At 40.0% G+C, this 21065-nt stretch overlaps 2 protein-coding genes across 2 annotated transcripts in view; one reads left to right on the top strand and one right to left on the bottom strand.

Moving 5' to 3' along the window:
• The first annotated feature begins 24 nt into the window (after positions 1–24).
• Positions 25–9881, top strand: LOC149318778 (prosaposin-like). Its single transcript, XM_089508355.1, has 8 exons — positions 25–36; positions 2170–2283; positions 3876–3971; positions 4636–4819; positions 6702–6874; positions 7900–7980; positions 8888–8989; positions 9590–9881. The coding sequence occupies exons 1-8, from the start codon at positions 25–27 to the stop codon at positions 9623–9625; spliced, it is 798 nt and encodes a 265-aa protein (XP_089364481.1). The 3' UTR covers positions 9626–9881.
• Positions 9882–14181: 4300 nt separating this feature from the next.
• The window catches only part of LOC149318775 (cadherin-23-like), a 582387-nt gene continuing 575503 nt past the window's right edge, over positions 14182–21065 (bottom strand). Inside the window, exons 66-69 of the mRNA XM_089510444.1 lie at positions 20422–20551; positions 19656–19778; positions 18163–18276; positions 14182–15285 (exon numbers count right to left, since the gene is read on the bottom strand). Of these exons, the coding sequence (XP_089366570.1) occupies positions 14959–15285; positions 18163–18276; positions 19656–19778; positions 20422–20551 (694 nt within the window). The 3' untranslated portion in view covers positions 14182–14958. The remainder of the gene's footprint in view (positions 15286–18162; positions 18277–19655; positions 19779–20421; positions 20552–21065) is intronic.

Raw genomic sequence — 21065 nt, 5'->3', positions numbered from 1 at the left:
AAGTGAGGGTTAGATAATAGGGACATGGGGTATTTGGTAAACACTCTGTCTGGATGGCGGAGGCAAGGTGTGGTGATGTTTGCAAATATATGGAATAACTATTACCAGCTGTCAGGCACTTGATTTTGTGTATTGTTCTTATTTGCATTCCAGTCGAGTTGACTTCTGGTGACCCTAGCATGAGGTTTTCTTGGCATGATTGATTCACTGGAGGATTGCAAGTGCCTTCCTTTTAGGCTGAGAGAGTGGGACTTGCTCAGGTTTCACCCACTGGGTTCCCATGGCAGAGTGGGGACTTATATCCTGGCCTCCAGGGTCCCTAGTCCAGTATTCAAACCACAATACCACACTGGCTTGATTTTGTATATTCCTTATCCATTCCAGTTATCTAGAAAAGAGAAATTAAGACTTCTCCCTCTGGTCCAAGAATTGTCACCATTGTTTCCACAGTATCTGACCTCTTATTAAGCTAGGGATGGTGGAGGGGGAGAATCCTAAAGAGAACAGTAGCTGTGTTGATGTATAGTAGCAAAACATCAGAGCCTTTGAGGAATATATGCAGCAGAACGGTAGGAATCATAGTCTTATAGATGTAGCTGAATATTGGCTCCCAGCATTTCCCGTCTCCATTGGTCATGCTTGCTTGGGCTACTGGGGTTACATCTGACAACATCTTGAGAGCTGTACAATTCCCACCCCTGATATAATGGAACAAGGATTGTGGGCAAAAGCCTGTCAGTAGGAGCCTAGGTTAGAAGAGGAAGCTAGCAGGCTGTTCTGCCTTTGGAGGCCAGAAGTGGTCCAGTTTATTTTATGACACCTGCATGATGAGATATCTTTATTAGCATCCATCAGTGAAGACATATTTTGAATGGTAAGAATATCATTCCATACCTAATGGAAAGTATCTCAGTTCTCCTGCTGTGGGTAGCCATCTCATACTTTTTTATCTGTGGAAGAGTTGCATTTTCTAAGAATGAGGATTTAGCAGTTTACAATTGTTTACTGAAAGAAACTTGCTGGGGTACAGAGCTGATCTATTGCATGATTCTGGCAAGTTAATTTGTGATTTTAAAAAAGCTGTATCACTGTAAATGTTATTCTTTGAGTTCCTTTATCATGATTTTAACTTCCTCTTCCTTTGTTTGCTTTCTATGTCTATTTCATGGCTGAACACAGGATCAGGTAAGGGGGAATATTGCCTGATAAAAGAGAGTTACAGGGATATTGCAAAATAGTGAACGGAGGGTTCCTTGTTTGTCTAACAGTTCTCCTAGCTCTTATGATTCTGGAAGAAGTGTCAAACAAACAAACTTGTTATCTTTTGAGATTGTATAATCTATCTTTCACTAGTATGATTTCCAAGGCAGAGAACAAAATTTATGCTTAGAAATTCATATGGGTTTATTAATGTACATGCCCTGTCAATAGTCCTGATAGTAGAGTGGGTTTTTTTTAAAATGAAGAAAGAATGCTTTAGTGAATTGTGACAGCTGTAGTGAACCCTCACCTCTTGTCTACATCACTTGTCACTTACCATGTTGCTATTTGCATGTGTGCACAACTACATGCACACACAACACAAACACAGTAATGCGGTCCAGGACTTTGATCCTGGAACTGCACCATGAAGGCAGGCCAGGGAGAAGAGAAAGCTTAGTTCATGTATTTTATTCATGAATATTCAAAGAACTGCACTCATGCAGAATTATTTATTTTGGTACCTGGTTTCATGCTAGTGGCTTAGTGGTTAAGACATCAATTCTGATAATCAGAAGATCAGAAGGTTGTCAGTTTGAGGCTCGGGTGCTGCATGATGGGGTGAGCTCTTGTCACTAGTCCCAGCTTCTGCCAACCTAGCAGTTTGAAAGTGTGCAAATGCAAGTAGATAGATAGGTACCACTTAAATGGAAAGGTAACAGTGTCTGGTGCAGTCATGATGGCCACATGGCCACCAGAGCAATCCTTGGACAATGCTGGCTTAGAAATGGGGATGAGCACCGCTCCCTATAGACAGTTACGACTATACATTCATGTCAAGGGACTACCTTTACCTTTAAATAGTTTTAAACCCCAAAGAAACCCTGGCATGAATCAGCACCATGTTAACGTATTGCCAGTAAGAGCAATTGGACTCTGGTCTCACTAATCAATTTCCCCTCCATCCAGCCACCAAAGAGAATTTGTGGTGAAATTGGATTCTGTGGCTCCTCGAAAGTTGCGCCTTTCCATACTTTGCCAGCTAATCACCTTCGTGAGTCGAATGTACCAGATGCCATGGAGGTAAGAGTAACAGAGCCCTCTGCTGCTTTGACAGGAAAAGGCAAGACACTGAGAGCATTGCCCAGGCATTGGCTGAACAGGAACTACAGAATAGCATCTGTGTTGCTGTTGCTGATGAATTTTGCCTAAAGGAAGGATTGACAGGAAGCCTCTGCCTAGGCCAAGGACCGGAGACATTTCAAGGGAGGCAAAATAATTTTTTTGCTATGAAACTGAACAAATTTCCCAAATAACAATAACAAAAATCTTTACATAATCTTTCATTAAGTCTGGATTGCACCCAGTCTGTTTAGGAAGAGATGCAAAATTATTATTCTAGACAACTGGCAGACTTATAATGCTCTGTCCCTCAGCTTAGATTTTTTAAACTTATATAAGTTATACTTTGTTTTGAAAGTGTATTGGTGGAGGGAGGTCAATTTTTTTTTTGATTGATAGGTTGAAAGTGATGGAGGGGGAATAAGGATATGTTGAGAAAAACACCTCTTCCTTGTCACTCTATTTTCTATACTACAAATTGTTGTTCCTGGAATAGTCATATGGACAGTCATAGTCAATTGGGAATCACATATTGAATGGTGTGATACCACATTTAGGTACCCAGTAATATTTGTCTATGTGACATGATTTAAGGATGAGCAAAGTCAATTCTTCTTATATCAGTCATATGGGTAATCTCTCATTAATTGTGGATGCAGAATGAGTGAGATGATATCACTGTACTATGTCACTGCAATTGGGTTTAGCTATGTATTGACACTGCTCAGGCAAATGAAGTCATTTCAGAGTGATGAAACTAATTTCTGGATAAACATTCTTGTTTATTGGCTAAAGTTACACCATAATCCTGGTGGCCGGACTCAGTTAATTTTGGAGGATAACTATAAGTCTTTATGGGAATCTGCTGTCCATAAGAAATTGCATCTTCTTGGACTGTCTAGTGATACCATTCTAAAATTAGGATTAGATCAAGCAAAATCATTTATAAGGCAAAGGTTCTTAGACATTGCAGACAGAAACTGCTGCTATTAGTAATGATCTATTTCTAAACAACCAATTGTTAACTAATTATCCAGCTTCTTATATATATCATGTTACAGTACCCAAATTCAGGAGAGCCTTATCATTAGCTCGATTTAAAGTTCTCCCAACAGCAATGCTGGAAGGGAAATATAGGAAAATTACTCATGAGCTCCGACTATGTGCCTGTGACACTGGTGCTATTGAAACCACAGCCCATGTTCTTCTGTTTTGTCAATCTTATTGTTATTATTTTACCTGTTTCACTTATTTTACCTATTTAGTCTATTTATTCTAATTTCATCATTTTACTCTATTTATTTTTATTTTAATTTATTACTGGTCAATGAACGAAATAAAGATCGATTGATTGGCTGGTTGATGACAATATTTTCTGAATAGACAGTAATCTTTGAACACTTTCCAAGTGATTAGTGAAATAACACCCAAGGAATATTTCTCCATGCAAGACTTATTTTTGGCTCAGGCCTAGCAAATATGATTTCACTACGTTACTTTGGCTTGTTCTGTTTTAAAGGAAGGTGATTTTTTTAAAAAACTCTGTCTTGCAGAAAACTTCAAATGAAGAAAATTCCCACTTCGCTTGTGGTATATGTAAGAAAGTGATCCAGGTAGCAGAAAACATGGTGGAGAACAATGCCACAGAAGTAAGTAAGCTTAACTAAATCCCCTGGGATATATTGAGGGATGATAGGAATTTAGGAAATTTCTAGCCCAGGATCAGGAAAGTGTGGCCATCTAGATGGAACTACAAGTCCCATCATCCTTCATCTTTAGCTGTACTAGCTAAGGTGATGGACTGCAGTCTAACAATAACTAGAGAACCATGTTTTAGCAACTGTACATTTTCGTGAGATTTTAATGGTTGGAGATGAAAGCACTGTCGCACAGCTTCTAATTTTGGTATCTTGAATCAGTGTCTAATTTCTGTTCACATGGAGGCTTCTGGTTTTTTCTCTCTGCTTGTATGTAAGCATCAAGTGGGTTTTAGGTGACTGGGTGCAAACTTTGAGAGTTGTATAGAGAGAGTGAGGAGGCTGTAGTTTTAATTTTCATGCCAGCAAGGAAGGGAGTCAAGCAGGGGCAGTTCTTCTTATCCCTGTATCTATTTAAAACAACAACAACAAAACATCTTCTACCCAGCACCCAAAAGTAAGAATCCCCAGTCTTTGGCCTGTGTCTGCCCTTTCTGGGTTATTAAGCATACTAGTAACTCTTTTCTTTCGTCTGTTCCTGGAGCAAAGGAGTGAATGATGGGTCTTTCCTCCCTTTTTCTGATTCCTTTCTGCTTTGTTTGTTTGTTTGTTTCAGGTGGAAATAGTTCATGAAATTGAAAATGTTTGCTATTTGCTTCCCCATAACCTCTTTGATGGATGCAAGGACTTTGTTCACGCCTATGGACAGGCTGTTGTTATTATGCTTTTGGATGCAGTCAAACCTGAATCTGTGTGCATCATGCTCAGATGTTGCCCCAGAGGCATTTCTTTAAGCAGCGGTAAGTTATAGCACTGGTTTGTGATACTGTGCTCTGTGGTTTAGGAAAGATTAATTTTGAGGATCTGTTTCCATAATTTTGTCGATTTATTTGAGGATTTGTACACTGATTTTCAAGCAGAAAAGGTCCCCAGAGTGGCTTAGAAAGAAGAATGATAAGATAATTCACTGCAGGTGATTGTCAGAAATTAGGTCCCTCAGTCTGGAACACTGTTCTCAATGATGTTTGATGGTTACCTACATTGTTAGCCTTTAGGTACTAGATAAAACCAAACTTTATTTGTTTGTTTGTTTGTATGTTGCATATATATATATATATATATATATATTCCTCCCAGCAAGCTCAAGGCACTATGCACGTCTTTCCTCTCCTTCATTCTGTCCTCATAATCAACTAGTGAGGGTGGTCAGACTAAAAGAGAATGACTGGCCCAAGGTCACTTAGTGAGCTCAAGGGTTCATTGGGCTCTTGAACCTGGATTTCTGAACTTCCAGGCCAACACTCTTGAATCATGTTATCATAGTGTTGGAAGAGACCACAGGAATGATCCAGTCCAATCCCCTGCCATGCAGGAAGACACAATCAAAGCACCCCTGACAGATGGCCATCCAGCTTCTGTTTAAAAACCTCCAAAGAGGGACACCCCACGACATTCCGAAGCAGCATATTCTCATGCTGAATAGGTCTTACCATTAGGAAGCTCTTCCTAATGTTTAGGTGGAATCTCTTTTCATGTAGTTTGAATTAGGGGAATCACTAGAGGGGTGCTGGGTGTGTAGGCTGCACCAGGTGACACCCAGAGGGGGGGGGGCAACACCACCACTTCCCAAACATCTGGCTTTTGTAAGAAATGGGTTGTGGTATTCGCCTGTCTCCATTTAAAATGCTGAAGAGATGGTGCGAGTGAGGCAAAGCTCAGTGGGAGGAGAAAGAAGAGATCCTAGATTTATTTTAAAATTACAATTTTAAAATGTTAAAATTTAAATTTTGTTTAAATTTTCTTTAAAAATACGTCTTACCAAATGTTTAATCACATGAAACATTTAAGCTGTGTGTATGATATTGTAATTTAAAGATATAATTTAAATGTTTCTAGTTGTTTCTGTCACAATTATGACCACTGTGGTGTTGTGTGCCTTCAAGTCAAATCTGATTTACGGCAACCCTAATGTGAAGCTATCATAGGATTCCTTGGGAAGATTTGTTCAGAAGAGGTTTGCCATTGTCTTCCCTTGAACTTGCCTAAGGTCTCCCAGTGGGTCTCATGGTCGAGCAGGGAATCGAGAGTTGTAGCCCAACACTCAAACCACTATGTTATGCTGGCGTAGTAATATGTTCATTGTATACATTCCATTACATTCAGTGATATATGAGAATTATGATTTATGAAAAACATCAGTACAAAACAATATAACTAAGGATTCTATATGGTATGGTACAGAGGAAGTCAGTGAGAGGGGGTGACAGCATAAGTTACCACATCAGGTGATGCCAATCCCAGTGATGCGTCAAGTTTGAATACATTGTTCCATATATTAATCTCTGGAACATCAGCAAACAAGCTTACTCCATATTCAATATGACATTGTTTCATATATTTAAACATGCCTGTCATGTCACCTCTTAACTCTAATCCTCTCCCTCAGGCTAGCCCCTTCTTTTATTCTTACAAGCTGCATGCTATATTTAGCTTTCACCATTATCTATTTCCAGTATAAGTTTGTTCCAGTACTTTATTTATGCAAGTCTTTAAAATAATAGGATATACACACACACACACACACACACACACACACACACACACACACACACGCAAAAGACAAATGAAGAGCTAGTTCCAGTCTGCAAACTCTAATGGACTGTTCTTTCTCTCTTCCTTCAGAGACTGCAGTGCTTGAGCAAGTACCAAAATTAACTGAAAGTGAAATCTGCCATGTGTGTACACTTGTCGTTAAATATGTTGATGATGAGCTCGAGAAGAACGAAACGCAGGCACAGATTGGTTCCATGCTCGCCAAGGGCTGCCAGTTTCTGCCAGAAGCTTTGGTTTATCCAGTAAGTATGATGAGTAGCCATCATGGAGGAGATGCTTTAGGGTTTTCTAAGGAACTGTGTCTATGGAGGAGACAGGGAGGAAAAGATCTGGAGATCTCTATACTCCAACTTCTTCTTGTCCAATTAGTGGACATCTTCCAAGTTTATATACATTCATATCACATGAATGTTGTCTTGATGTTCCCATTCTGAATTAGAGAAAAGAGGCTATTTGCTCCCTTAATTGCTATTTGAACAAATCCATCTGCATCAAATGAAGTATTTGTGTATAAGTTGATGTATAAGTCAAGGACAAGTTTTGGGGACAAAATTATGTGTTTTGATATGACCTGTGGATAAACCAAAGGTAAAATTTAGGGGCATGTAACAAAGGGTGTAAAGGATGAAGCAAAGGAAAATGATGCCAAAGAACTTACAGAATTCCAGCAGGGATAACTGTCCATGCTCACCCTAAAGGCTGGATAGATGAGGAGGAAACTACAGTAAATCATGGGTGTGAGATGTGGGAGGGAGGTGACATGGGCAGGGTTAAGAAAATGCATACATGTCAAAAATGTAAAGGCAAGAGTTAGGTACAGTATTAACTCTTATTAAAAAAAAGGAACCATCTCCTTCTTGGAGTAAAGTGGTGAAGCACTAGAGCTTAGTTTGTCATGGGAGCACCAACCCACTCTACTTTCTTAGCACTCCTTTGAGAGGAAGTGCCAAAGAGCCACTGCTGCCATTGTATTCTCACCTGGACATTCAAAAAAGCCAGAAGTGGTGTTATGGCAAAGAGAAAAGGTCAGTGCTTCTTTTAGGCCCTCCTGGGAGAGACTAACCTCTTGCTTTTCATGGCTTTACTCAGAGAAGGAGATGGTTTCTTTTCTGAAAAGAATTAAGTCTTAGATCCTGTGAATTCGGCTTGAACTGAAATTCAATTTAAATTGATTAATTAAAAAGGTTAATCAAAGGACTGGGTTCCTCTACCAGAGGGCCTGTATATTGCAGAAGTTTCAGCTGTACTCCTTTTGGTTTCTTTACAGTGTGATGAACTTGTGTCACAGTATGAACCAGCTGCTGTCCGCCTCCTGATACAGATAATGGAACCAACATTTGTTTGTATTGTAAGTTAACCCATAAAGCTGCTTTAGTCTTGAGGAAAGTGCTTGTTGAAAAATGCTATACACATTTTCCTGGGGGTATGTCCACTGAACTAGATCAGGGTTACTAACCCTAACCCTATACATTAGCTGGGATTTTGTATAAAAGTTACAAAAGTGCAACCTGAAGTTATGCACCTGTGACTTTTACGTATTCACAGTTCTTACATAACCCCTATTTGGATTTAAGCAGCTGCTGCAATCAACAGGGTCTGTTCCCTGTCCCTAATCTCCCTGCATGTATGAGCAATTTCTGATGTGAGGAGGAATTGTATCAGGGACCTTGTTTCTGCCTGTAGCAATGGGGATTGTTCATGGGAGGGGGTGGACACAGCAGCAAGCTGATTTCCAAACAACAGGGGAACAGGCCTGCATTGACTGTAGTGGCTGCTACTGGCAAATGCGAATTGTGGGGATTGAGGTGGGATTCAGTGCATAGCATCATAACTGCAGTGCTTACATGTGAAAGTCATATAGGATTCTGGCCATCATGTGTACAAATGGCTTTTTAGAAAGTAATTTTATGTGAAAAACATGGGGGTTTGCATGGAAACTATATTTTTATGTGAAGAACAGGAATTTCATGTAAAAGTGGTCTCATGTGTTTCTGTATACAATAGTCTACTCCTACACCTTGGAGTTTGCAGACACTGGGTAAAAATTGCACAAAATTCTCACCATTGTTGTTATCAGTAAGGAAGAGGAGAAGGAGAGAGAGAGAGAGAGAGAGAGTTCTACCCACTTTGGGTTCTGCCTCTCCCAGATTTAATCTAAGGAAATACACACAATGTCACTATCCTTGCAGAAAAGGTGCAGTGGCATGGTAGTACAGTAGTCACCTCTGTTTTGTACTCTGTTCTTTATCCCACAGAAAATAGGAGCGTGTCGTTCGTCTCACCTTGTGGGCCAAGAAACCTGTTCCTGGGGTCCTAGCTACTGGTGCACAAATGCAGAGACCGCAGCACAGTGCCAGGTAAGCAGAGAAACATTCTTGAAGGAGGAAGATAAGAGCATTGAACTTATAGCGCAAGGAAATGGAGCCACCCCTGCAGTACTTGGCCTCAGTTAAAACTAAGCATGATTTTCAGCTCTTCAGTGGACTAAATATGCTTGTCAACTAGAAATAAGTCAATGTCCTGATTCATGGAGGGTGGGTTATGAAATATTTTCCTTTACATCCTCATCGAATCATGCTTAGCTGAGATCCTGCATCAGAATATATAACTATGGAGACATACAATGTAAGATGCCTTGTAGCCACATCTCCTGATACTATTTCCCAAACTTAGCTTTTAAGATGTGTAACCTCCTTAACATAGCCATTTCTGGGTTGCTGGAATATGGGAAGAGGGCAAGCAACAATGCATGCAACCTTCTAGAAAAAGGGATGAATGTATCATCATTCACCCCCCCCACACACACACACACACTGCAAAACTTCATCCCACCTGCTTTACAGCAACTCAGAAATGTTGCAATGATGGCATCTCAGATGATATCCGATTAATTTTCTTTAATGTTCTGTTTTTTCTTCTTGTTTTGTAATATGCCCTGTTCTTTCCTTTTCTCATAGGCCACTGAATACTGCAAGCGCCATTTATGGAACTAGTGGAAGCTCTTCCAGGTGGATGAAGGCTGGTTGTGGTTTTAATGAATCCATCTTGGAATTTGGCTGGGTGGGGAAACAGTAAAATGTCTAGATCTTGGTACAACCCACCTTCCTTTCCCACCTTTCACTTTGCATGTACTATAAGTGCCTATTGGGTATCTGAGCTGCTCAAAGGGATGGGGTGGAAAGTTTCCTTGTTTATAATGTTCTGAATCACCATACATTTTGTCTTTTGAGCCATGGTGGAACAGGGACATGGGAGGGGAAAGAGAAGTTGGGAGGGTGTGAGATTGATTTGAGTATGTAGGAAAACAAGTTTTATTGTAATAGTAAGAAATTACCGTATGTCCATACAGAATCATCATCATCTCCATCAAAGTCATTATCATCAGAATCATCATCAAAACAGGCTGTCTGTGCTGGGAATGTAACATAGCCATAATAGGCTAAAAGTAAATATTAAATTTTGAGTATGCCCTTGTCTAATTTGGAGGAGATGGTGTAAGACTTTTATTATATAAAAAAGGCACCAATGGTTACAAACTCAGTGGATGCAAAATGAAAGGAGCATCACTGAGGAAACTGACTTCCATGTATGTTGTTAATTTGGCCTTTTAAAAGGCTTTTCCAAGCATATCTATATTAAACATTTAAACCACTTTTAATCTGTTTTAATCTTTCATACCTTTCCCCAAGGAAAGGCAACTGAGGTGGTATGATCATTCTTGAGGCGGAAAAGCCCATGGCAATATGATTTTTCTCTTCAAAGCATTTGAGAGAGGTCATTTGGAAGTCCCCCATGTACTTGAAAAGCAGTGGTTATATTAAAAGGAGCAAGTGTTAGGTTAAAAGGAACTTGTATATCAGGGCATGTTATATAGTCGAGTAAGATTGTCAGCAGTTCTCTGAGAAGTTGGACAAAGAAATTTTCCAAGTCCTGTTATATCTGAGATAACTTTTAACTGGAGATGTCAATTCATACCAGTGACCTTGAGAAAGCAAAGTATATGTTGTACGACTAAGTTCCTGTCTTTGTATACTTACTGTTTGCGAGTATTTTCATATCTACTTCTCATACCAAAACTGATGGGAATTTTGCCTTCATGTGTACCACTTCATGAAAAGGTTTCTGCACCCAGGGATGCTAAAAAATCTAAAAGACTTTAGTTTATGAACACAGCAAAAATCCCCATGTCAGTTAAGTTTCCAGGGTTGACAAAACCAAATTTCAAACAAGTATCCGACAGGTCCTTGTGGAGTATGGACAAACATGAGGTAGGTGGAGAACTTGCTACCTTTATTTATAGGGTTTCAACATGGTCTCAGTTCAGCCTTCCTGGCCTGGGTTAGACACTTGGACTCCTCCAACTCTAGCTGCATACAACAAATAGCTGGTTCCAAAAGGGGATATGCCTTACCATTAGAATGAATACCAAAGAGACTTGATCCAGGAGACTCAGGTGAACATCATGGCAACACCCTGAAATTTAATATGAGGAAAATTAGGATTTTAATTATTTTTTTAAATGATTGTACATTGACATGGGATGCATATTAGGTCCTTCTTCACACAGGTCATTCTGCTGATTCAGAGTAATTAGGTATGGTAAGTTTAAGAATAATTGTAAGACTCCATGGTGCTTACTACTGAGTACGCATACTAGTGAGTAGGTATATATAGCATTGCATTGTAAGACAGAAGCTCTTTATCTTTTATTGCATGGATGAGCAACCATGGAAGCCTACAGGAGACCTTGGAAGGCTGCACCCATTCCACCCATATAACCCTCCCCCCATATTTTGGCCATATAAGGCATTCTAATCATGTTTTGGTTTTTTAAAAAAATACCTCTTATGGGCCTAAATTGCTCCAGGACCCCACAAAATGTGCCCCAATAGATATTTTAGAGCATTTCAGGACAATAAACATTTTTTTTAAAAAATTGCAAAAATTGTTTTTGACTCCTAGGAAGTCCAGGGGGTTTCCAAATATGGTAGAAATGCCCATCTCATCCTTTAGAATGCATCTGGGGACATTCTGAAACAACAACAAAACTGAAAGAATTTTTTGGCAAAATTTTAATTTTTACCCCCTGGGGATCACAAAAACAGCACTGTGGGGGGGGGGGGGGAACTGCATGTGGTCTGTGAGTTGTACATTGCCCATTGCTAAAAGGGCTTGGTATGTAAAAGATGAATCTCAAGCAACTACTGCTTCTTTTACATGAGAAAAGGAATAAGTAATTATATTTGCATTTTCTCTGTAGGCCAGTGAGTAGACTTTTCAGGGAACAGAGCAGTCAGCATTCAGCAAGAGCACTCTTGCACTAGAATTAACTGTTTTGTGTATGACTTACCGGGAAACATTTACTGCAGTCTAACATCCTCCTCAGCACGTTGTATCTGCATGTGGAATATGCTATGCCAACACTGCACGCTGCCCCCGTGCAGAACAGCAATGTTGCACAATACATGTCAATGACTGGGTGATGTTGTGCAGTGCACAATTCTTTAAGTGCAACTCTGCTTCCATCCCACTGTCAGCAGAATATGTATGTTGTGTTATGATGAATAAGCCACCCCACATGTATAGCATGACCTGTGCATGCATATGGCAGCAGCAGGATACCAGCCATAAAAAGATAAAATTGAGGGGTTTTTTTGGGTAGAAACTTGCAATTAGTGAGACATCTGAAAATATGAATGGCCTTCCAAAGCCATTATGATGTCATTATTCGTAAGTGCTGCACACCTGTAATTTTAATAACTGAGTAGAAGACATTATGTTAACAGACCCTGCTTTTCATATTAGAATGAAGTACAGTCACCATTTTCATGGACTTGGAATCCACATCCATCGCCTGTTCAAAGCAAATGGAGGGGGATAAAATGGAGCATTTGCACACAGTACACACCACCATTCAAGCCAATGGAGCTTGAATATCGGTGATTTTCCATCTTTGCGGGGGGATTCGGAATGGCTCCCCCATGAAAACAGAAGGGTGATTGTATTGTTTTCTTGCCACTTGTCACAATTTCCTTTTCTATCCAGCTATTAAGGGTCCAGGAATCCTATTCCCCGAGTGTGCTCTCTGTTACCTGCTGTGAGAGGATATCATCCTTGTGGACATTTATGTATTTTCCATACTTAATAAATTTGGACTTGGTTCAATATACATCATGGGGGGGGGGGGAATCCAACTGCTTTTATGAGAACCAAAGCTTCTGTGGTTAAAATAAAGAAGTGTTATAAACATAACAGTGAGTCTTGATTTTCTCAAACATACAATATATTTGGGGGTCTTGCTTAGATTAGATGTTAAGAACACACATGTGATACCTCTCTGAAACCAAGCAAGTTGTATATCAGCTTTTTAAAAGTGGTTTCTAGGCTGTAGAAGGTTTTAGGGGAATGGACATTGCCTAATGAACATTCAGAAGCTGGAAGGAGAGGTTTCTCGTAGTCAGGTACAAAGATACACTCTGGAGAAGGTTAGTTACATCCCACTGGCATGAAAAACAATGTAATGGAATGTTAATCTTACCGTTTATTGTACTTGAGGGCTTCAGTGCCTCAAATTGTTCTTCATTTTTCATTTCTCCATACCCAGCTAGTGCTCTTAGGCACACAATTTTTCAGGCTTGTAGTTTCTTTGCTCCTTGCTTTTGCCCTCCCTGCAAATCTTTTGACAAGCTGGACCATAGAAGTAGAATGATGGGGAATAGGTTTGTTGATTGACATAATTTATTCACCCTGCAGAGTTTTGAGTGCGTGTGTATGTGCATATACTCAGTGGCTTCTCTAGGGTTGGTGTCATCTAGTATGGTTACTCGTAATTCGTATTTCCTGTATATCACTGAATGTAATGGCAATACTTATGGCATAAACAACTAGAAAAATTAAAATTATAGCTTTAAATTACAATATCATATGCATGGCCTCAATGTATATCCATGTGCATAGTTCCAGGTGGTTAAAGTGAAAATTTGATAAGATGTGATGTTTTTAAAGAAAATTTTAAAAATATATATTTTTTTTAAAATTAAAAATTTAATTTACAAAACAAACAAACCCGGGGCCTCCCACTGAATCTTGCCCCACTCACACCCTCTCTTCTGCTGAGCTCCAGTGTTTTAAAGGGACATAGGTGAATGCCACAGCCTATTTCTTCCAAAAGACAGATGTTTGGGAAGCAGTGCTTTCACCCTACTTTAGTATATCCTCTGGTACAACCCACACACCCCACACCCCTCACCCCTCAACGATGCTCCTGCATACACTTCTGTATGTCTTTCCCTCCTTCCCTCTCTTACACACAATATGTATTGAGTAAGGCACACTCCTAATTCTCTTATTTGATAGTTTGATAGAGAGGGAATATATATGCAGGTACCCTGAGAAACACAATTATTGCTCTCATTCCTCAGCCTGCACAGTACAGTGCACCTAAACTAAAGAAACACTGAAACCATTTCTCAAGAGGGTCAATGTGGTGGTTGAGAAGGGAAAGATAAAACACAAATTAACCAAATTCATGTATAATGTATTTCTGGTTCCTTTGACAGACCATTCCAAAAACTCTCAACACTTTTACTGTTTTAAAACAAAAGAAAGAAGAAAATAAAATTTACACACAAACACTCTATGTTCAGAACCTGAATTAATGTCATTCTGTTTGTTTTGATGCTGCAGTGTTTTGGCAAGCCAGCCAAATGAAGAAATGGCTTCATCTTTCCTCCTGCTTTTCAAAATGTGACAACATAGATTAATGCCAAACAGATTTGTGGAGCTTCCTGAAGTTTGTCACACAATCCCTGTGTGTCAGTTGATAGTCCTAGGATAATCTTAGCTGCATTTAGCTGGCAGCCCACTCTCCCTACCACCAACATGGGGGCAGGAGAGCATACTGGTGCAATCCAGGACGTGTTGGAGAGCCTATTGACTCCCTTGATGGGGCATGGCACCATGATTCTTGCGATTCTTGCCTTAGGTTTGTGCCTCAGGGCCTCCCACTGCTTCATAAAACACTTCATATTTTAAAAATAAGATTTTAAATAGTTATGGATTTAATGGTGTGAGTGCCAGGTAAAAGCAATCAGCCCTGAGAACCTTCACCACTGGGGCTAGGTTCCCCAAGGCTGCCGTAACAAAAAACTTGGCTATCTTGGGCAGGTTTTTTTTCTGGAATGGGTAGTGGCCACGCACTGGCGATCTTGCCCTCGAGATTTTCTTCTGCCACATATGTCCCGCAGTGAGTGCTCTCCCTCTTGCAGTGACAGTCTGTGTGGGCCCAGTCTTCCTTGGGGTGTTACACCAGCGATGCCACTTCTAGTCATAACTCTGTGATTTCCAGTGGGCTCTCCATGATTGCATCCCTCATCTTGTGCATAGGGGTGGATTTGGCAGATTCAGTGCGGGCATTCCTGTCACAGTATGCCCCACCATCAGCAGTCAGCGTCTCTAAGGAACGGCCTAGCACTTTCTGATCATCCTCAGGAAGGCTGTTGAGGTCAGAAGTTAGCAGAGTGCCTGTGCTGCCATGGACCATGTGGATCCCATCAGGTCCCTTGAGCTCAATGGGCTGCTTGTGTCGGAAGCGAAGACTTCCTTGGCTGGGACTCCTCTGTTCCTCTTCTTCATCCAAATCATTCTGGATCAACTGAAAGAAACCCATGGTAAAATCAACAGATCAGAATGTTTTCCATTTTCTCTCTCTAGGATAATCTCACATCCTCTGCTTTCATGTCCAGGTTCATACCTTCCTGAATAAATCAAGGTTTTCTAAACTTTGGTTGTAAATAGAAACTACTCACCCCACCCCTGAGATTCTCATGCATGCAGCTATGCATACCTGAGCATTTGTGCTGTCCCCTGCATTCCAACAGAGGGAGCATTGTAGGCATGGAATCCTATGGAGGTATTGAGACTCATGCTCAAAACAGAGTACTAAACTGGGGCTATATCCTTCTGTAGTGACAGAAAAATGCATACCTCTTCTAGCCAATGCTCTGAGTATTAGCATAAGAGATAGAAGCTGAATTTGGGTGGTCAAGAGTATATGTCTTAATTAACGTATACTGTACATCAATGCTGAAATCTTTCTCATAAATGGACAAAAGACTTAATTTGTATGAAATGAACTAATTAGATGCATTTGGGAGAGATGGGCCAAATTCTGTAGCAATCTGTACTTAATTAAGTATTTAACTAAGTAACTTCCCCTGGCCCACACCCCACCTCCCAAATGTGATGGAAACATCTTCCAACCATGCTCTGATTGAAAGCAGAATGGACCTCCTTCTTCCCAAGCAGCTGATGATGCTTTGTAAAGTAGGTTGGGAGGTGAGTTACAATTATGGCAATAATGTCAAAATCAGTGATCATGAAAAATGAAACACTATGGTTGCATTTACTTTATGGAGCATCAGCTGTATAGAGAGAAGAGGGCGGGTTGTATAATTGGTTTCTGAATAGTCATGTCTTAACTCTAATATGCCAGAGGCAGTAGTTTCTGTCACAGAAATTACCCAACGTAGCTTTGTTTCTGAAGTATGGTGTTCTAGATCTGACCATTACCTAGAATCTAGATTCTAGGCTCCTTGGCAGTGGACTCTAAGGGCAGAATGATTACAAATGTAATAAAGAAACATTTAACAAATGTAACAAAGAAACAAACAGATTATATGCCACATTTTGTTTTTAGTAAGGTGGACAAGGCATCCATACACAAAGAGTATATTAAGACATCTAAAAAAGTGGAATAGATGTTAAGTACTCTTGGTTCTCACAGATTAGAAGGTGGGACAGAAGAAATTGAGATGGAAACAAAGACTGAAACCCAGCACTGTTCTGTGACTCTTGCTCTAGGAATAGGGAAAATATAATATATAGTCGCCCCTCCTAACTTGCGGATTTCAGATCCGCACTCTTGAATATAAGAGGAGGAGCGACCTCCACTATTTGCAATGGTGTGCATGCCCGGCACAAGCGCTCAGCATGTGCGCATGGGGGCATGCCCCTTTCAAGCCTATGGGGCTTGAATAAGTGCGAGCCTCCGTTTGTGTGTGTGTGTGTGTGTGTCCAGAATGTATCCCCACAAAAATGGAGGGCCAACTGTAGTCTGTATTTAAATGATCTAATTACCGCATTTGGGACTAATGTGAAGCTAGGGACCCACTTGTCCTTCAGATGGTGAACCTTACTGAATTTTACAAAGGAATTTTTGGCTCAAAAATTGTATAGAGAATAGCATATGTTCTGGAAAATAAATAATTTTTAATGTGCCTTTAAAAACAGTTTGCAGGTTGATGTGGCAATTGTATGGAACAGATTTATGAAAATACATGTGAAGTTGGCATGGGCTGGATGTAGATAATTTTGTCTATACTTAGTTCAACACAAAGGGTGAAGTGAACATAGAGATTACAGGAGATGAACAACATGCTTCCTGAAAATTCTTCAGTTGCAATCCAACAGAGTAAAGTGCTTTTGATGCATTTAGGAATGTTGAATTTTAGTCAAAGAATGAAGAATTCTCAGGGAGATCAAGTAGCTTTTCTCCTGGAATTTTTATTTTTCCCTTTATAATAAGATAAACGAGGCATGACTTCTTGCCATTTATATATAAAACTCCCCTGTCCTGGTCACCCCCACCTTCCTTGCAGCTAGTGTTCTGGACATTTACAGGACCTCTATTTTCACCTGTCAGTCTCACAGCTTCACCCTACAGAACTTTGCATGGCACTACATCTCATACAGCCCATAACTGCTAGGGGTCCACTCCCCCAACCCCCCCCCCCCAACTATGTGGTTTTTAAAAGGCTGGCTACCCTGCAGGGCTAGAGGAAGGATTCTAGTACATACTTTCCATCTATCATGTGAAGCAACAATTAGCAAGAGTGTGTATAATGAACTAAGAAATCTTGTTATCTGTGTAGGCAAAGAAATACTGTTGTATTATTTGTTAGTGGACATGTACACAATACTCACAAATTGCCCTTATTTTTTTTAAAAAAACTGGGTGTCTAGAAACCAATTGGAAAAATTGTCAAGCACCAAAATATTTTGTGCAAATTATGACTTTTCTCAAAGGTTTTCTCCCTGCTGAAGAATATTATGAATGTTTATTATAAATGTTTTTGCACATTTTCTACCTCTTTTTGTACTTTGGGATTTTTTTGGGGGGTCAACCCCCCCACATTATTTTCTGCAGAAATGTTTTTTCCACAAAAGGGAAGGAGGATTTTATTTATTTATTTGCACAATGGATTTTGGTTTTGCAACCTCCCCAAACAAACAAACAAACAAACAAACAAAAAATAGAAAAATGCACACAAACTCCCATAAGCTCTCCAAGTAGAGAGAACTCTTTCCATCCCTGTATATCTTTGAACTCAGAGAAATTAGAGGTACAGAGAAAAATAGCTGTGAATTCTATGCAATGTATTCAGAAGGTTATAGTTTTGAAGAACAGACATTACATCCCAAAGGGCACAACAAGCATTTTTAAGAACTCCCATGCACAAGCAGGCTCTACCTCAGAGACTGAGGACTGGTCCCCATGACTGGTGGTGGCTTTATGCACCATCCGCTCAGCAAGCAGTCTTTTCAACCTCAGGTAATCATCCAAGACTACCTTTAAGAGAGAGCCCTAGAAGGAGGGAGGGAATGGGCAACAGGACAGATTACTCTGGGCCCTTTGCAACCTATTCTGACACTTCCCCTGTCCAAGGAATCCTCATAAGAAGCTGGCCCAAAGTTATATATCTATTCAACATAAAATTGTGGTGAAACTACAATTGTACAGTCTTTTGATTTCTAGAGCTAATGCTTCTGGTTTTATCCTGCTCTAAGTAGGATACTTGCCACAATGTATTATGTATGAACATCCTTTGTTGTTAACTTCATTTCAGTTGACTTTGAGCCCCTTTGTATTCAACCACTCTGCTCAGGTCCTGCAGGCTTAGTGCCATGGCCTCTTTTATTGAGCTATCCATCTGGTATGCTGTCTTCCTCTTCTCCTACTGCCCTCTACCTTTTCTTGCACTATTGTCTTTTCTAGTGAATAATGCCTTCTCATGATTTAGATGAAATATGATAGCCTCAATTTAATCATCTTGGGTTCCAGGGAGGGTTCAGGCTTGATTTGTTCCAGGACCCATTTGTTTGTCTTTGTTGATGTCCAGTGCTCTTCTCCAGCACCACATTTCAAAGGAGTTGGTTTTCTTTCTATCAGCTCTCTTCACTGTTCAGCTCTCACATCTATACTAGGTGATGATAAATACTATGGCTTGGGTGATATTAACTTCAGCATTCAGTTTTATATCTTTGCACTTAAAAATCTTGTCCAGTTGACATTGTTACCATACCCTACACCCATCTTACTGAATATGGGGTTTCATATTTTCATATTTGATATCTAGAATCAGGCATATTTTAAGAACACTAGGATGTTTCATGTGGGAAAGGCATGCTGGCCCAAGTATATGTGGAAAACCTAGCTGGAACTACAATAAAAGTTAATGTGTTTGTTGATCACTCCATCTTTCCCCCTGGCTCTCCACCTATCCTCTTGCAATTGGAACTGAGCAAGTCCCATTGCAAGGCTATTAAAGATCATACTCCTCCTCACCTCAGGCTGTGTACCTATTAAGCTTCCCCTTTCAATTATCCAGGGGTTGTCTCAAATCCAGTCAATGTTTTGTCACTCCAGAGTTAAAGCCATCAGCTGTCCTGGAATCCTTTTGTCAATTCCATGGGAAAACTATCAAGCAGGATATAGATATCGGCTCCACACATGGGCACTTTGCTGCTACAGAATGAGGCTCTGTTCCGTGGACTGGAGCTCCACTCGCTGTATAGCCCTCAGAATCCCTCAAGGGATTCAGAAGTATAGTCATTTCTACTGTTACAATATACTGAGGTGTACAGATCTTTCATCCAACCTCCATGGCAAAGTAAAAGCAAAAACCTTTCATTGGACATAAATACTCCTAAACCAGACAGAGGATGCTAGACACCATTACTTACCTTGATAGGCCCTTCTCGCATGATCTGGCCAAGTTTGGCAATATTGTCATACTCCTGGATGGCTGCTCGCAGATAGCGATCATCTTCAGGTTTGGCAGCTGAAGGCTCTCGTCCAAATGTTCCCTGAGAAGAAGAGATTTAAATTAGTTTCCCTATCAATAGGTTTGAATGAAAAGCCATGTTGGAATCCTTCCAGGAACTTTGATGTCTCTTTCTGATTTGGTTTTGTCTACTGTTTTCTGGGAGTCAATTTTCTTTGCAGAAAATATATCAGCAATTTTTAAAAAAAATCACCAACAGTGGAAAGTAGCATCTACTTTATCCAGCTCTAGCACAAAACATTTTGGTCTGGGTGATACCCTTAACTGGGAATGAGAAGCAATGAACATCTTTTGTGTTTCATAATCAGACAAAGACTAAAGTACCTCTAAAGCTACCACCTTTTTGGTTGGCTTACCAGATCTGCACTAGTAATAACTGAAACCTTTTACTACAATAGGATGACCATGTTTGATGAACGATGTCCATATTTAATTCACATTTATCCATATTACCAAAAGTGCTCTACTGATCCATGTGTTTGACTATTTTATGCTGGCTGCAGAGCCAATTATACCAAAATTAGCTTGTCAACACATCTAAATTCATATCAAACCACAATCCTTAGATCTTCTGAATTTTAGAAGAAATACTTCTGGTACAAACCTGCTTAAGAAAAGCTACATATGTGATTTGAACCCCTAAAATTAAGAAGTTGCGATCTCACATGAGTTCTTGCTGGGCTATTCCACAAGTCTGTTATTTCACTTAGGTTCTCAGGCAGATCATCCTCATGTTCAGCTTGGGCTGCCAGCTCCAAATTTCTGCAGAAAGGGTCCAACCACACAGGGTTTGCTCTGCAAGAAGGATATGATGTCTTAAATAAAGAACTATAATAATGCAACCTATGGAAGAGCTTTACAGATACAGTGGACTGCTAAAACAATGAATAAATGGGTACTAGAGCAAATCAAGCCTGAACTCTTCCTAGAAGCCAAGATCACTAAACTGAGACTGTTATACTTTGGCCATACCCCAAGGAGTCACTAGAAAAGACAATGAATGCTTGGTAAGGTAGAAGGCAGTAGGAAAAGAGGAAGATCATATTCCTGATGGATAGAATTGTGGAACTCATGAGAAAAGAGGGGGAAAGAGCAGGTGAGAAAGAAAGCTTTCAGTCTAAGGGCCTAGCTGCATGTTCTACATGTATCTGAGTGAGCAAATGCTTAATATTTGTTTATGATATGGAAAATCTATTAAACCTTTTATTATGGGAGAACAGTCTGAAATGGAGGAAAGGGCAAAACTTGCTCTATTAAGGCAGTGGTTCCCAAACTCTTGTCTCCCAACTGTTTTGGACTTTGACTTCTA

The sequence above is a fragment of the Sceloporus occidentalis genome, unplaced genomic scaffold, assembly GCF_023333645.1.
Source record: "Sceloporus occidentalis isolate IW3139 unplaced genomic scaffold, rSceOcc1.0.p SCAF_2, whole genome shotgun sequence".
NCBI classification, from domain to species: domain Eukaryota; kingdom Metazoa; phylum Chordata; class Lepidosauria; order Squamata; family Phrynosomatidae; genus Sceloporus; species Sceloporus occidentalis.
This window is presented reverse-complemented; position numbering and strand designations above follow the sequence as displayed.

Excerpts from the sequence above, each read along its gene's own strand:
- LOC149318778 (XM_089508355.1), top strand. Across the intron at positions 6,875-7,899 it reads CAGAAGCTTTGGTTTATCCA|TGTGATGAACTTGTGTCACA; the intron begins GTAAGTATGATG and ends GTTTCTTTACAG. Across the intron at positions 8,990-9,589 it reads AGACCGCAGCACAGTGCCAG|GCCACTGAATACTGCAAGCG; the intron begins GTAAGCAGAGAA and ends CTTTTCTCATAG.